This window comes from Stenella coeruleoalba (genome assembly GCF_951394435.1).
Source record: "Stenella coeruleoalba genome assembly, chromosome: 5".
Taxonomy (NCBI): Eukaryota; Metazoa; Chordata; class Mammalia; order Artiodactyla; family Delphinidae; genus Stenella; species Stenella coeruleoalba.
In genome coordinates this window covers 25,767,711-25,784,879 of record NC_137150.1, presented here as the reverse complement: position 1 = coordinate 25,784,879, position 17,169 = coordinate 25,767,711, and the positions used below count along the sequence as shown (strand labels likewise).

Here is a 17,169-nt window from a genome sequence, read left to right as displayed (position 1 = left end):
GCTGACTGAAATTATATTTTTAAATAGTGTGTTAGATCATAATAACCACATTGAGGAGGACTTAGTGAACAGGCACAGTGCTAGCCTGAATTATCTCCACTCTCTCACCTACACAACACCACATGAGATAGGTACTGCTCCCCTTCAGTAGTTGATGAAACTGAGGTTTAGGGAAGTCAAGTAATTTGCCCAAGGTCCGTGACATGGCCAGCAGGCAAGCAGGGTCTCACACCTGGGCCCGGCCCACTCCAAAGCATGCTACTAATCAGCGTACTCTACACTACCCAGTGAATTTGGCCTTCAGTATGCATTAGCTGTTTAATTCTTGTTTATGTGAATAATCTAAAACACATCCTATGATTTTTTAATAAATGCAAACATATTTCCTTAACTATCTTTTTGTTGGCCTTAGATATTCTCAGTAGACTCCAGTAGTGATAGTTCTATTCTCAAAAAGTATTTTCATTGTTTTCTCATTTGTTCTTACTGCCCTGGGAAGATGGGTGGGGAGTGGGGAGGCAGTCATGGGAAGCAAGTATTATTAAAGAACTACACATTAAATGACTTGTGGGTGACCACCTGCTGAGTGACTTAGAAGAGTTAAAACTCAGACCAAATGCAGACATTGTTTCCCTCACCTGCTTCTTTACCATCTGATTGATTGTTGCATTGTGTTGACTCCAGTCAGCAACAAAAGCTGTAGCTGAATGATCAAAGCCACAAGTTGTCTTCAGTTCATCTGCATTTTTATAGGGAATATTGGTAGCTTTTTTAAAGTAAAGATTTCTGTCTAATTGTTTATATTACATAACCTTTGATATTGTCAAGATTTTTGAGGGAAAATTGAAACAGTATCCTAAAACTGAAGACAATCGCCTATCTTAGTCTTAGGGGATTCAGTATTACCACTAGGTAGTGCTAGATACTACTTTTATTTTTGTTGTTGTAATTTCAGGAGTGTCTTCTTGCAGATGAGGAAAGAGGTATTTTTCCAAATTAAAATATTTCTGACAACCTAGCAGCTTTGTTTTTCACTTTCTTTATTATATTATTTCTTTCAGATTTTTTTTTAGTCATAGGATTTTTTTCCTTTAATTTACTCATAACCATTACTATCATTTCATCAACTCAGTTCTTACTATACAAATTATATTTATCTCCTATTTAATTTCCATGTTTTTCCAATATTTTTTACCTGGTCATCTTTGTTTTTTAATTCAGTGTTTTTGTGCATGACATTTCACCATTTTTTTCCTGCAGATGACCCTCATGTTCAGTATTCTGCAGTGAGCAGCTTTGTGTTTCTTCGTTTCTTTGCTGTAGCGGTAGTATCACCTCATACTTTTCATTTGCGACCTCATCATCCAGTAAGTGTTGTTCTTCTCAAAGCTTTATTCCATTTTAATTTATTTTTATTAAAATAAGAAAAGATAAAATAACAGGCAAATTTCACTTGGCTATGTTTTCTTATAACAGATACTTAAATTTACTGGGCATTTTTCTTAGCCATTTGATTCTTTCAGAGAAGGTGGAAAATTCTATTTTTTTGTTATTGTTAAAAGATATGCACATGAATAATAATACTATGTTGGTAATAACTGCAGCTTGGTGATGGGTACAAAGAAGATTCATCATCTTTTCCCTCTGCTATTCTGTATGTTTATAAATTTCCATAATACAGGGATGTCTTTTTTTTCTTTCATTAGTTATAGGTTTAGTTTGATCTTGCAGATATCTTTAAATCTCACAGAAATTTGAAGAGGCTCATTTCTGAAAGGTGTAGAAACTTTCATTGGAATGTAATTTGTTTGGTATCTCCATATTTTTACTCTTTATTCACCTGAGATGATGATATAAATATATGAGATTTAAAACTTAAGGCATATAATCTTTCTGTTCTGATGTCGTATTTAGTTACTTAAATCTGAATCTGCACTGCATAGATTTACGTGTTTCTTAACATTTTAAAATTCCTTATTTTTGCTGTTTCTTTTTCCTTCTCCTACAGTGTATTATTGCTAATTCTTTAACCTTTTATGTTCCAAACATTTTATAATCTTATCTAATTGTTTTTGTTGCTGATTTTTATAACAAATAATAATAAAAGCCAACATTTATTTAGTCCTTGCTTTGTACTAGGCCTTCTTCTAAGTACTTTATATGTTCTAACTTACTTAGTCCTCCCAGTAACCCTGTGAGGTAAATTCTATTCTCATCTTTATTTATAGATAAGAAAACCACAATTCAAGAACTTCTCCAAGGTCACACAACTAATAAATTATGATTTGATCTCACTCAATTTGAACTGGATTAAGAAAGTTCACTGACTGACCCACTCAGTCTTCCCAGGCTGTAAGCTTACCCCTGTTCCTTCCTGCCTCTTAGGCAGTCAGGTGTTTGAGCACCTACAGTGTATCAGACGCTGTGCTCAGCACTGGAGATGCAGTGATGAGGAAGAGACACTCCCTGCCCTTAGGAAACTCGCTAATACAGTGTAGGGAAGACCCACAGGTTTTGGAGTTAAACTGGGCTCTGCAGCCACTGCTTCTCTTGACAGCTACACATTGGCCACTTACTTAACTTTGAGAACTGAGTATAACCATGCTGCTGTGGCAGCAACACACACTTTCTTGTCAAAGAACAAATGGTCTCTGAGTAGCTACAGCGGAGGATTGGGCCAGTGCCTTTTGTTCACAGGGCTGTCCTTTCTGTGGCTATATTACTGAAGCTGTACAGAACTGTGGGGCAGCAAAAGCTTGATGACATTCTGGACATAAACAGAACTCCTACCTCTGAGCTTGTGACCCTGCCTTATATTCAGACTTGAATTTGCATATCCCTGTAACAGATGTTACAGTAAAGTCCTTCTAACCACAGACTCTGTATTTGAAGTCACTTTCCAATCAGTATGTCAGAAGGATTGCTTCAAACTGTCATATAACTTTACTGTTTGCTTTTAAGTGAGCCTTTCATTCTAATTGGGGAAATAAGGCAAATATATAAGACACATAATCTAAAACTACATACATAAATCTAAAACTAGCACCTGATTAGTACCAAGTAAGGAGTATAGACAATCCATACTATAGAAATTGAGAGCAAGGAATGATCCCAGTGACCTGAGGGCGATGACATTGTCAAGACTATTATTGAAAGTTACAGAGTGGTTGAGGAGGACAACCAGTTAAAGGTTGTTAGATTTTACATTTATAAGTTCTTTGGATTTTGAGAATATTAGTAGAGTAGAAAAGAAGAAAATCCAATTGCAGAAGATTAAGGAATAAGTAGGTGAATGCAGTTTTACCTAGGAAATATATCAAAAGTGAGCTCGCCCTGCTGCTAAAAGACACGGGCAAATTCAAGTATGTACATATACACATGAATAAATACTTCTTTTGAAAAACACTAATTTTAAAATATGGGTTATAGTAACATTGACGTGGTAGACCATTCTTTTGAGAAGTTTCATAGTAAAGAAGAAAGATTGAACTTTCCTTCTCATCCTATCCCCTAGTCTCTCACTGATAGCTCCTTCCAAGACTCAGCCAAGGCAGACTTCTCTAACCCTTCAGTCTGGGTTAGGCTCCTCTCTTATATGTGCCTGTAGCACCCTGGGGCTTCCTCTGTCATGGCACTTGTCATACTGTTCTATAATCATCTGTTTATTGTCTCTGCATGTGGACTGTCAATACCTTAATAGCAAGGGCGGGATCTTTTTCAAATTTGTGTATCGCAAGCACATGGCACAATTTCTAGAACAAGTAGGTGCTCAGTAAATTTTTTTTTTTTTTTTTTTTTTTTTTTTTTTTTTTTTTTGCGGTACGCGGGCCTCTCACTGTTGTGGCCTCGCCCATTGCAGAGCACAGGCTCCGGACGTGCAGGCTCAGCGGCCACGGCTCATGGGCCCAGCCGCTCCGCGGCATGTGGGATCTTCCCAGACCGGGGCACGAACCCGTGTCCCCTGCATCGGCAGGCGGACTCTCAACCACTGCGCCACCAGGGAAGCCCTCAGTAAATGTTTGATAGGTGAAAGATGGTAGCTCAGAGAGAGAGCTCATCAAATGATGTCTTTTCCAAAAATGGGAAAAGCTATGTATGGTTTAAATAGAGGAGAAGAGACCAACAGAAAGGGAGAAATTAAAGACAGAAGGGGCCTTACTAATATATCAATGTACTGGATGATTCAGAAAGAGTGTCTTTAAAAGAAAAAGTGATAGAATAAACTTGCTGGGGGAAAGAACAGTTTCTCCTTTGAAGTATTATGGTGAATCCTATGAAATTATTTCGTTTTGGTTTTTTTGTAGATCAAAAATAGTCAACAGCAATTTCACATGGTTCAACTTAATATAAGGAGAAAAGGATAGGATATGTTGTTTTGGGGTGACAGAGTCAACGTTTCAGTTCAATTTAATAAATGTAATACAGCATCTACTATATGCTGGTGCTAGTCTGTGTACTAGGTGCCAGATGACTAAGGTCCTGGGCATCTATGAAAAATTATGATGGCAGATAATAGCAGGGTGAAAATTTAGAACGGCTTCTTTGTAGAGTACACTAGGGGATCAGCAGTAGCTAAATGATACGATTGTCAAATAGTAGTGAGGGCCATGTTGGTGTAAACAAACCTCTGACATGCAGAAATTATGTAAAATATGGTTTGCTCACTTTTTTCAGTTCAGGAAAATAATGAGCTAAAACATTGATTTCAAAACCAAATTTCAACAGGGAAGTCTTGATGAAATTCAGTTCAAATTCAGGTTGTTAGCACATTGTTAAGAATTTTATATTCTTCAAAGGCAGAGAATTGGAGGGACCTTTTATAGATATTGTAGCTAAAATATTTTCTGGATGTTGTAGCTAAAATATTTCTGAATAACCTTAATTAAGGTGTGTAACTGTTTCACGAGTATATCGTAATGATCATATCTCAGATATTCCTTCTTTTCCAGAATTGCCTTACATCCTGGTCATCTCTTCACCTTCACAGTCACTGCCTATTTTCAGTGTGGGGATACTAAAATATTAAGGAATGTCAACCAAACACTAAACTAAAGCATTTCTGTATCTAAATTTTCTTGAACATGTCTTTTTTAATTTTAATTTAATTTTATTTTGATTCTTTTTAATCTCTTTTTTAAAAAAAATATTTATTTATTTTGGGCTGCATTGGGTCTTCATTGCTGCGTGCGGACTTTCTCTAGTTGTGGCGAGCGGGGGCTACTTTTCGCTGCAGTGCACAGGCTTCTCATTGCGGTGGCTTCTCCTGTTGCGGAGCACGGGCTCTAGGCACGCGGGTTTCAGTAGTTGTGGCACATGGGCTCTAGAGCACAGGCTCAGTAGTTGAGGCGCACGGACTTAGTTGTTCCGTGGCATATGGGATCTTCCCGGACCAGGACTTGAACCCGTGTCTCCTGCATTGGCAGGCGGATTCTTAACCACTGCGCCACCAGGGAAACCCTTGAACATACCTTTTGATGGCAGATTATGGGTATTTGAATCTCCAAAACAAAAAAGATGTTTTATGTAGTGATAAGGGAATTGGTTATACAAATGGATGGATTGGTGGAAACTCATCAGACTATATACATTTAAAATCTGTTCATTTTATTGTATGTAAATTATACCTCACTTAAAAAAAAAAGGAAGCAGCAAGGATTCATTAGGGAGCACTGTTTAGTCAACTTTATTTATATTTATTTCTTTCTGGTAGATAGGCCTGGATAATAGACTCAAATAGTTACCTTCTGCTAAGATCCTACATGAACTAAGTGACTTCTTATTTCCTAAGTTGAATTTAGGTCTTTGCTTCCATGGTGAAAAGAATTGATTGCAGAAACCATAAAAGTATTGAATATGCTTAGGGTTGAATACAGAAATTTGGAAACTTCCATTTTAAGTCATATGGTAGAAAAAGGTAGATGCCATTGACATTCCAAAAGTGAATACAATTTTTTAGGTAATCCCATCTGCCATACTGTACCCACCCCCCAAAAATTAATATTGATTAAATTATGGCTTTCAAAGGAAAGTATAACATGTCATTAGATATAATTACTTTGAGAGGAACTGTCAATTACATGTGGCTTCTTTAGTCTCTTAATTCCTTAGTTCAGTGAATTGTGCCAGTCCTTAGCTAGATTTTAGCTGGTTTGAACGAACATTTTTGAGTCACTGTTTCAGAGCAAAGTAGCCTGTTCACTCTATTCTACTTTTTACACAAATTCTATTTCTTGAAAACCTAACAAGACTTTTTGTGTCTTTTCTACATTCTTTAGGATCCACAGACAGTTAGAACATTAACTCTCATCTCAAAAACCATTCAAACTTTGGGAAGCTGGGGGAGTCTGTCCAAAAGCAAGGTAAGTCTTTACATCTTTTGCTCTGTATTCACACTTCTAAATGTTGTTGTACCCTGTGATCCCTTCTCCCTCACTTTACTCCCTTTCAAATTAAAAACAAAGCAGAACCAAAAACATATATGTATAGATGGCGATAGTTGTCTTTTAGATGTTGTGTCTTAGTCACCTTTACAGAAGACAGTTTCATTTAAACTAATGTGTCTAAGATGGGAGAGAGAGTCTAGTTAACAGATGCAAAAGGCTTTTGTTTATCTTTTTGTGCCATAATCATCCAGCAGCTGTTGAGAGAAATCTTCAGCTCCAAGCCCCGTAACTCTCTTAAAATATACGATTGAATCCCTTTAGGCCCTAATCCTAAATTTAAAACTAGTCAATTATATTCTTAGTTCTCTACTTAACATATATAAATTCCATGTGTTTTTTTCTTAGTCAAGTTTCAAAGAAACATTCATGTGTGAATTTTTCAAAATGTTTCAAGAAGAAGGATATATTATGGCAGTTAAAAAGGTATGATTGTTTTACTCTGGAAATATTAACTTCTTATATAGCATTAGGCAAATAACATTTTATATTGTTCCTAGGAATCAATCCCCAGTTTAAAAAAAATGTTTAACCTGTCCATCAAACATGAAAAGGCTGTCTTTTAGTATATTTCTCCTCCCATACAGAACTATGGATTTTTCAGCTGTGAAAAATACCTAAATGAGTTTTAGCAACAGCTATTATTGCCAGTGTCTTAGTAACACAAATAACAAATATCTAGAGTTGATATTTCTTAACAGCAGCACTGTTGACAATTTGGTTGGGCAATTCTTGACTATGAGGGACATTTTTGTCCATCGTAAAATGTACAGCAGCCCTGGCCTCTACTGTTAGATGCCAGAAGCATGTTCCCAGTTTTTACAACTAAAACTGTCTCTAAACATTGCCAAAAGTCCCCTGAGGAACAAAATTGCCTCTGATTAAGAACCTCTGGTCTAGGGGGAAAGACTTAATGGTACCTGATGTATAGTAGGCACTTAATTGCCGTTGGAGAAAATATATGAATTATTGAATATCTTATAAACAATATAGGCTTGTGGTTAGTAACCTGAGGAAAGTTACTTTAATTTAAAGTGTACAGAAGTCTATAGTATATGAGGTCATAACAAAAGAGCTGCAACAAACAAAAGTTGCTATACTTAGAAGTAGAGAATGTTTTGGGAAGATTTTTAATTTCTTGAGTCTTTAGTTCTGAATCACCCCAAACAAAATGTAGCATTGTTATAAAACCCTAAAAATTTGTAAAGAAAAGTTATTTTGAAGTACATCTAAACTTAGCTTGAAGAAATTACTGTATCTTATTTATCACAATTCTAACTCAATGAATCTAAATTAGCATGGTTAGATTTTAAAGATTGCATTCAATTTCTGTAGCATGATTCACAGGTGACTGCCAGGAGTATATTTTGTTTGTAGTTTTTTATGTGTGCTTTTAAATTTCTTACAGGGACTCGTAAATGAAAGTGATCATTTAAAAAATTAAAGCCAGTTGGATTTTTTTCGTCTTGAATAATAGCGCAAGTTCAACCAAAAAAAAATTTTTTTAAGCAACCATTGAATGTTTTTGAGGAGAAAGTCTCTCAAAAGAATAGGCAAAGAAAAAGCTGCCCTTTTATTCTCAGGACATTGTTGAAACAGTTTGTGGGACAGTGTAGGCAGACTTTTGTTGGCAAGATTATGATGTTCTTTTGTTTTGGGGTTGTTTTTCCATTTCTTATGACCTAGGCTGTGGCAGCATCTGATTTCTTTTTCCTGATACAATCAGAATGTGTATAGTTGGTAATGTCAGTGGAGAAAGTATTTAAGGGTGCCAGGAGTTTAGTCTGTTCCTGATCTGCTCTGAGTCACCCACTCACATTCTCATGCACTATCACTGTAGTACATCTCCTGTCTCACATTTACATAGGATATTTTGCCCTAATATATGAATTTTCTTTATTATTTACTAGTCTAGATATGTGCAGTGCTAGAAAGTACAAAAGCTTATGAAACCCAATTTCTCAATTAGTGGTGTTCTCACTAGTGACATTGATCACTGCTCCAGAAGAAAATAGTTTATAATTCTGAATCCTATACAATTTCCACAAAGTTTAGGAAAAATAACCTGAATAGGTCTGTAAACAGGCTGACCATATAATTCAGTGTCCAAAACCACAAAGTTTTCAAGGGTGAAAAGGAGTACTTTGATTATGAGGGGACCAAAGTTGTAGACAAGGATGGCCCTGAGCAAATTGAGGCCTATATTTACCCTGCCTGTAGTCCATCTTAATTATTATGTTTTCTTTCACCTTATATAAGTGGATTTACCTCATATTCCTTAACAATATGACAAATAAATAATAAATTTAATAATTACCATAAATAAATAATAAATATTTATCAAATAAGAAAATTAGTGCCCGCAGGCAAATATTAAGAAATGAAATATTTAAATAACTCTTTCACGCTCCATTAGTGGATGGTTGATCTGTGAGAACTGAAGGTGTAATAGGACATTTCTTTAGTTTCCTTGGATACTTGTTCTGTGTCACCCATATATAATTCAAAAGAAACTCTGTTCTTGTTCTTTCAGTTACCAAGATTTCTTCCAGCAAACTAGAAGTAAACATTCCACTGGAAAATCCCACAAGTGGAGGTTCTGGTGGGCAATCTACAGCCAGTCTTAGGAGAAAATGACTGTGCCCACAAACTCTACTTTAGATTATTCACTGGTGCCTCAATGTCATCCTTATTGGAATGTACTTTGTTTTTGTTTTAAACCCTAAGCGGGACAACATAGAAAAGTATAAAGGAAAAAACAAGGACTAAACGAATAAATAGTTCCTTTATGGAGCAAAATAGGATTCCTCTCTAAGAACAGGAATTGTTCCTGAACTACTAATTTCTCTCTCCCATGAAGAGAAGGCCACATGTCAGGAATCTCTTGACCAGTTGAGGTAGCATATTCTTAAAGCTTAAATGCTTTTCACTGGGTAGTTTGCCATTGCTAGATTTGGGTACTTCAGATTTTCTTGAGCCACCACATTCCCACATTTTCCATGGGAAGTTTCTAAATGGTTATTAGATTTTCAGGCTATTCCAAAGAACCCAGTTACACTTTAGTCATAACTGAAATACTAGCTCTCAGGGCTAAAGTCAATTATATATGATGAAAGTCAGCAAACTCTTCTGTAAAGGGCCAGTGAGTAAATACTTTAGGCTTTGATGGCTGCATAAGGGGACTGCCACATATTTTTCTTCGTTTTTACAACCCTTTAAAAATTTAAAAACTGTTCTTGTGGGCCTTACAAAAACGGGTTGAATTTGGCCTGCTGAGCTATAGTTTGACAATTCCTGACCCACAGTATAGGTTCACAATCCTGTATCTGAAATCTTTGGGAACGGAAGTATTTCAGAATTCAGTTTTTCAAAGTTTTGAAAGATAATAGGTATGTGCTATATAATATATAATAAAATACCCCCAGTGTGCCTCACAGTAATGTTTGTGTAGCACATTAGTGAATATTCACACTAAGTAGGATAAATACAGGCTATAAGTAGCCTTTCACCAGTTCAGGTTAAGTTACTGTAAATGAGTTTACTGTAAATCAAAAGCAAACCAAAAAACTCTTTGTACTCAGAGCTTTTTAGATTTCAGAGTTGCAGTTAAGGAATTGTGGGTTGAATTATTTCTACAGGGACATATATCCTGGGTTTTAAGTAATTTAACGTTAAACTTTTAGAATACCTGTCATATGTAAATTAGGGACTTCCTCTACAATTAAGTATGTATTTTGCTTTATTCCTTAATAATGAAGAACTTCACGATATTATCTATCAGCGACATTGATAAACTGAATTTATGATGTACCTTGTCACAAAGTTGTAATATTTGCCCCTTTCCCCATTTAGTTCTTGGATGAAATTTCATCTACTGAAACTAAAGTGTCCAGTGGTACCAGTGAGCCTGTGCACCTGAAAGAAGGGTAATTTAATGAAATTAGATTTTAAAGTCATATTTCAGTATAGACATTAAGTAAGTACAAAGAGCATGGGTCCAGGAGTGAGGAAATCTGGGCTTTGTTCTGTGCTAAAACTGCCTAAGTAACATCAATCAGGTAAGTCACCCTCACTACCCTATAAACTTTATGCCAGATGGGCATGACTTCTTGTCCATACAGTGCTATAGTTGTTTTGCAAATATAATGAGATTATGGGTGGTAGAGTAGTACTGAAAAAAGTAACAGCATTATTCAGTCTTAAAGTAGTGTTTTCATTGGAAGATAAAGGGGAAAATTACTCACTTGACCTTTTTAGTTCTGGATAGTACAGTTGTAAATATCAAATTATTTAAGGACTTTATTCCCTTAGTATGGCCAAAATAAATGCAGGAGTTATAGATGGCAAAGACATTTTCATAAACTTAATATAGTCTTTGTCATTTAAAGCTCTTCATGTCATTTAAAATTAAAGGATAATTCTTTGTTTTGGATTAATTATTTTAATATTTGTAGCTAAATGTTTACATCTGTTGTTTTGGCAGTGAGATGTATAAAAGAGCTCAGGGAAGAACTCGGATTGGAAAAAAGAATTTCAAGAAACGGTGGTTCTGCTTAACAAGCAGAGAGCTCACCTACCACAAGCAGCCAGGTAGTTGTGTTTATGCTCTATTGTGGGGCTTTTCCTGATTCCCACTGAAGATTTCTTTTTCTGCTGCTTAATGTGACTAGCGAACCGTTTTACTAATGTTACTGTAGTTCATGGTTTCTCACAGTGATGTACACACACTAAAAATATAATAAATATTTGACGAGTAACACCATGTAAATTACACTTTTCTCTCCCTTTGAATGTCTTGTGTTACTAAAAGTGGTGTTCCTACAGTATGCTCTGTTTTCTAAAAATCCCTAGTAAATCCCTGTTTTTGTAATCAATCTATAAGGAACAACAGTTAGATATTTTAAAACTCAGAATTTTAACTTCCAGAGTCAAATTGGTAAGAATCAGTTTCTAGTAAATGAGAGTGTTTCAGTGGTTTGCCAAGAGTTCCTACAGTCATACCATAGGCTGTGATTCCTATTCAGTTAAAAGATTCATTCTAGACTATTGCCAAGCTAACTCCAAGATGAAAATTCTAGTAATTTGCCCCCTGAAAAGGCACAAATTGGCTATCTGTTTGGGTACAGAGAGCCATCTTCCTACAGTGTGATCTGAGGGCTTCGGAGAGGCAAAGTTTGTCCCTCAGTGGACTGACATAATGCTTAAAATCTCTACCTTTTAAGTTTATTCCTTTGGGGGTAAAGCATTATCCATAGAAGGCCACTAGTTTCTGATACCTTAGCAAGAATTTAGTATCTAGATCATAGGTCACATACAGTAAAATTCCTTCTGTTCAGAGTGATCAGGATCCAAAGCTGTTCACTTAACCAGAAAGGTCAGTTAAAGCAAGAATCACTTAAAAACAAACAAAAAGATGCATTCATACCTTAAATATTTATATGTTTGTTTAGCAGTCTTATGATAGCCAAGATCTTTTCCTTGAATATGGATCTATAGATTAGATTTCCCCTCTGTCTTCCTTGTGCAAACATAACCCTAATGCATCAGTTTTCAGGTTGATTTCTCTAAAGTGAAGCTAGAGCTTAAATACTTGAAAAGTAGTCAAATTATAGAATCCTTTTAGAGTGTCATGATAGTCACCCTAAGTTTTTGCAGCTGTCTCACCCCCATATAAATCAACTTTATTTGTGTGGGTGTTGGTCTCCTTTTTTGAAAGGCTTTTCAGAGTGTTTGCCTGATTTTCAAATAAATATATGCCTCTTGGCAGGCGGCACTTATTTTGTCACTTTACATAATGTTTAAGTAAATTATAATTACACCATGGAAAAATGGCATAAATAGGTCTGGGAACAAACACAATGGACTTGGTAATCACAACAGCCTAACCAATGGAAACAGAAGGGTACAAGCTTAATAGTTAGTACCCTAGCAGCCACAAGCATTCAGCATCCCATGAGCATCATTCAGTAAGTTCTACAGAGGAAATGGAGAGTCTTGGTTAATCTGACAAATCTGTTAGGTAAAGATCTGTTAAGAGAACTTCTGGTATAAATTCTGAAATGATAAAAACAAACACCAGACGTAAGATACTTTCAAGAGAATGTAGACTCAGTTAAGCTGAGTGCTTCAGTGGAGACTCTAGAAGAGTGAAAAGAAATTTTTTTGTTTCATAATTCCTGAGGATCTTTAGCCAGAATGACTACATATGTCCAAATATATTAGTAAGACATAAGAGGCCAAATGCATTATATTTTTAGGCACCTAGATAATTTGTTGTGGAATATAAATATTCCAATGACTAAGGATCAGTCAGCTACATACTTGCCCTTCCAGACAGCATTCTTTAAGCTAAGCATATTTTTAATGTTTTAGAAGTTACAGTTTATGTTGAATACTATATAAATGCTCTCACATATATAGCACCATTTTTAAACTAGCTGGCATAATATGCTAATTATGTTTACATCAGCAGTACACTGGAATAAAATTTAAGGTAAGTTAGTTATCCTCTGTGAATAAGTTGGCTATTTTCTCCTCATTTGAAGTATTTTCTAATCTAAATCAACATTCTAAAGTCTTCTTTGGCTTAAGACTTTAGAAATCAGATGATAGCTTTGGACCCTTTTCCTCTAGAAAAATTCATGAGCAAATATAGACACAAAACCTTGCATGTAATTTCAGGGAGTTCATAGTCCCAGAGTCCATGCACAGTTCTCAAGAACTTCTGTTCTATCCAGTGATCTTATGAGGATAAAATTCTCTAGAATGATTAGACTGCTCTAAGGTATAAAATAGACACATTAGAAGTTACATTATTTTCAGGCCTTAAGAAATTTAACATGTTGGAATGGCATTGGAGGAATCAGCTTGTTATATGAAGTTTCAAGATTATTTACCAAAGCCTACAGTTTTAAGCATCCATGCTTTTTTTTAAACTATTTTGTTGGATTTTTCCAAAATATATTACATGCTTCCCTGCCTTCTAAAAAAGAGTTCATTGAACGTAAGTTAACATTTTCTAGATGGCTTGGGGCTGTCATTGATAATATTAATTATTATATAGTACTCTGATTTAGTGATGTTTTCTGGGCTGCTTATGGGTGTGTGCAGCTGTTTACTTCCCAGCTACATGCCTTGGACTGCTGTGCTTTTTTGTGTTCCTGTGTTTGCTTTATACAGTTTTTCATTATCCCCTCTGTGTTCAGGCTGTCACCTTAAATTTCTTGTGCTGTCAGTGTACAATAATGTAGCATCTCACTCCCACCTCTTATCCCCTACTTCCATTTTTTACTGCTAATATACTATGAGTGAAGATGTAGGTACTGTGTTTGTTAAAATTATACATAAGATTAAAAGGCCTTGATTGACGATTTCAGGACTTTCCTCTGTGAATAAAATCCATAGGCTTTGGATTCTCTCTTTGGTTGTTCAGCAAATGTTTTGCTTACTTCCTGTTTCCTTGCAGTTTTTTGCATAGCTATGACTGCTAGGTAATTAGTCTCTTATTACACTTTACGACTTTGGTGTCTGAAAGAACGCCTCCCAAATATTCTGTAACATAGCTTTAAATCATTGAGTCTTTCACTCTTTCCTCCTACTGAACACTAGTATTCTGAATCAAGTATTTCTACCACTTAGAATCAAATAATAGTTTTCCAGTTTACTGGAAAAGTAATTAATAGAATTTTCTCAATTTTAAGGGTTTTTCTCAAATAAGTTATTAAATTTTGATGCCCACTTAGTAATAGTAAGCAATTAATCTTCAATATCACTAAATTAACATGTGGCAAATGAATATCGTAGGGCATTCAGTCAGCTATCAGTCATGATTACCTTGACAGTTTCTTATGGATCTGAGTGTGATTATGATTTTATATTGATACACTATAACGTGGTCATCTTCTACAAGTAAAAGTTCTCCTAGTTGTATGCTGGAATCAAATGAGTTATTGATGTTCCAGCCTCTTCCTATCTCATCCAGCCTCATCTTCTGCATTCTCCATATGTCACTTTGCCAGACTAAATCTTGAAGCTCCTTTGAGTTGTGCTCTTTTACATTCATGCTTTTGCATTTGCTCTATCTAGAAATCCCTTTCTTTCCTTCTTTACCTGTGTAATCTGTTGTCCTTTAACCCTCAGAACAAGTGTCAGCTCTTTATGGAAGTCGTTTTCATAAAGCTTCTGGCCACCTCAGTTGAGTATTCTCTTACTATGTTTCTTTAGCACATTAGTGATAACTTATGTCACACTGTGTGGTCATTACTTTTATCTATCTCTTGCCCTAGTTTTTTAAGATCCTCAGTGGTAAGGACCATGTTTTTACTACCTTCATTAAGGCATTTATTAATTTTTAATAAATGGTTTTCTTCAGAGGACACCATGTTTTCCAGATATGCTGTTATCTGAATACATTAAGAACCACTGCTGTGGGTTTCTAAAATTTCTGCCAAATTTACTACTAATAGGTTATATTTTTAAATAATAAATTGTTAACAAATTCATCTCTGAAATTCCATTTGTGTTCTCCAAACTTGATTAGATATTGTCTACTTTTGGATGACCTGTTATACACAGATACATACATACAGCCTACACAACTTCCATATGATATCAGTGTTCTAGCTCATATAACCTATGGACAATATAAAAGAAGTTTCCGTGATGTTTTAAACATGCATCTCAATACATTTAGGTTGACTTGGTTTTTACCTGCTCATATATTCATACACAGGGCTCTGCAGTATTTTTTTTCTTTAATAACTAAAGAACACCATTGATTTGTCTGTGCATTATATTCAACAGATATTTTATTGGGTGCCTGCTGTGTGCCAGATGTTGTTCCAAGCTCTGGAGAAAACAGTAGTGAACAAAACATACCAAAATCCTTACCCGCATGGATCTTATAGTTTAGTAGTGATTGACAGTAAACAAACAAAAGAATTTTATACTATATGGGATGATTATAAATGAGATGGACAAAAATAAAACAGGGAAGGGGAATAGAGAACTCAGGAGAGTTGCAATATTAAAAAGTCTAGTCAGGGAAGCCTTCACTGAGAAAGTGACATTTGAGCACAGACCTAAGGAGGGTGAGGGAGTGAGCTATGTGGATAAATTTGAGGTAGTAGTGACGCAGACATAGCTAACAGCAGCTGGTACAGAGGCCCTGAAACAGAAGTACACCTGGAGTATTCAAGAGACAAGAGAACGCTTTTGTGACTATAAAAAAAAAATGAATAAGGGGATAATCACAGGAACTGAGATCAAAAAGACCATGGAGGAGCTAGATATTATAGGGCTTGTGGATCATTGAAGGAGTTTGAATAACATGGCAGGGCACTGGAGAGTGTTAAGCAAAGGAATGATATCATTTGAATTATGTTTTGATAGGATTGATCTCCCTTGCCATGTGGAGTGCTGTGTGGAGATTAGACTGAAGGGGGCAAGGAGACCAAGTAAGAAGCTACTGCACTAATTCAGGGGAGACAAGATAATGACTTGGACCTGTTAGTAGCAACGGAGGTTGTAAAAATAGATCACATCTTGGATCTATTTTAAAGATAGTATTCACAAGATTTGCTATAGGGTCGGATATCAAGAGTAAGAGCAAGTCAAGGATAACTCCAGGGATTTGGGCTTACACAAGTAGACTGATGAAGTTGCCTTTTTAAAAATAGACATGGGAGTTCTGGTAATAGTAAAGAAGCTTGTACTAGACTAACTGTCTCATAGATAACAACTAAAAACTTTGGCCAGAATATATAAAACAACTCTCTGAAGAATTTGACCCTTGGAAGATGAGAACTATGCTGGGTGAGATTTATGTTTATTTGGCTTTCCCCCCGAGAGCCTCCCAATCTGTGCAGTATGAGGTGGTAGAATTCAAACAGAAAGTCATAGTTTGCTTTTTTTTTTTTGGCCGCACCACATGGCATGTGGGATCCTAGTTCCCCAACCAGGGATCGAACCCATGCCCCCTGCAGTGGAAGCATGGAATCCTGGACCACCAGAGAATTCCCAGAAAGTCATAGTTTTATTGCCTTGAAATGGCAAAGGACAGAGTTCAAGGCTGCCAGAGGAGGCAGAAATTGAGGAGATTAAAAGGAGGAGCCTTCCAATCTGCTTTGAACTCCCCTGAAATCCTTAGCTGACTCGAACTGCTTGTGCTAGGGGGAACTTCAGAGAGGCTAGTGAAAAGCAGTAACTGAAAGATTAAAAAAGATGAGAAGAGATCTCAGCTTCTTTCCTCCTCAGAGACAGAGTTTGGAATTTTAGAAGGTGGTGGTTCAGAAGTAAAGACTATGCCCTAGGATTAAGGAGATTTAAATAAACAAAGTATCATATAAACAAAGTATAAAGCCAAGCCTCAGAGTGATCAGCTAATGAGGTAACTTTTTGAGGGAGGATAACTGAATCCAGAGTCTCTACAATGTATTATTCTTAGTGTCCAGTATACAGTGAAATATTAACAAGTTTGAGAAGAAACAGGAAAATACAACACTAGTCAAGAGAAAAAGCACTTAACAGACGCAGACCCCTATATGGTCTACATGTTGGAATTAGCAGATATGAACTTTAAAGCTGTTATAAATATTTCAAGGGTTTAATGGAAAAGATAGTCATCATGATTAAAAAGATGGGGAATTCCAGCAAAAGAAAAAAATAGAAACTATAAAAAGGAATCAAATGGAAATCGGAATTGAAAAGTACAACATCATAAATGAAAAGT

The 17,169-nt window shown here is 35.9% G+C and overlaps 1 protein-coding gene across 3 annotated transcripts in view; it reads left to right on the top strand.

Moving 5' to 3' along the window:
* RASA2 (RAS p21 protein activator 2) overlaps window positions 1–17,169 on the top strand; it is a 117,958-nt gene that overhangs the window by 84,639 nt on the left and 16,150 nt on the right. For 2 of the 3 annotated variants that reach the window (XM_079922170.1, XM_079922172.1), the window contains exons 15-19: window positions 1,261–1,367; window positions 6,276–6,359; window positions 6,789–6,866; window positions 10,293–10,366; window positions 10,924–11,033. In XM_079922170.1, coding sequence (XP_079778296.1) covers window positions 1,261–1,367; window positions 6,276–6,359; window positions 6,789–6,866; window positions 10,293–10,366; window positions 10,924–11,033 — 453 coding nt within the window. The remainder of the gene's footprint in view (window positions 1–1,260; window positions 1,368–6,275; window positions 6,360–6,788; window positions 6,867–10,292; window positions 10,367–10,923; window positions 11,034–17,169) is intronic. The other variant, XM_079922171.1, reaches the window with a different exon arrangement.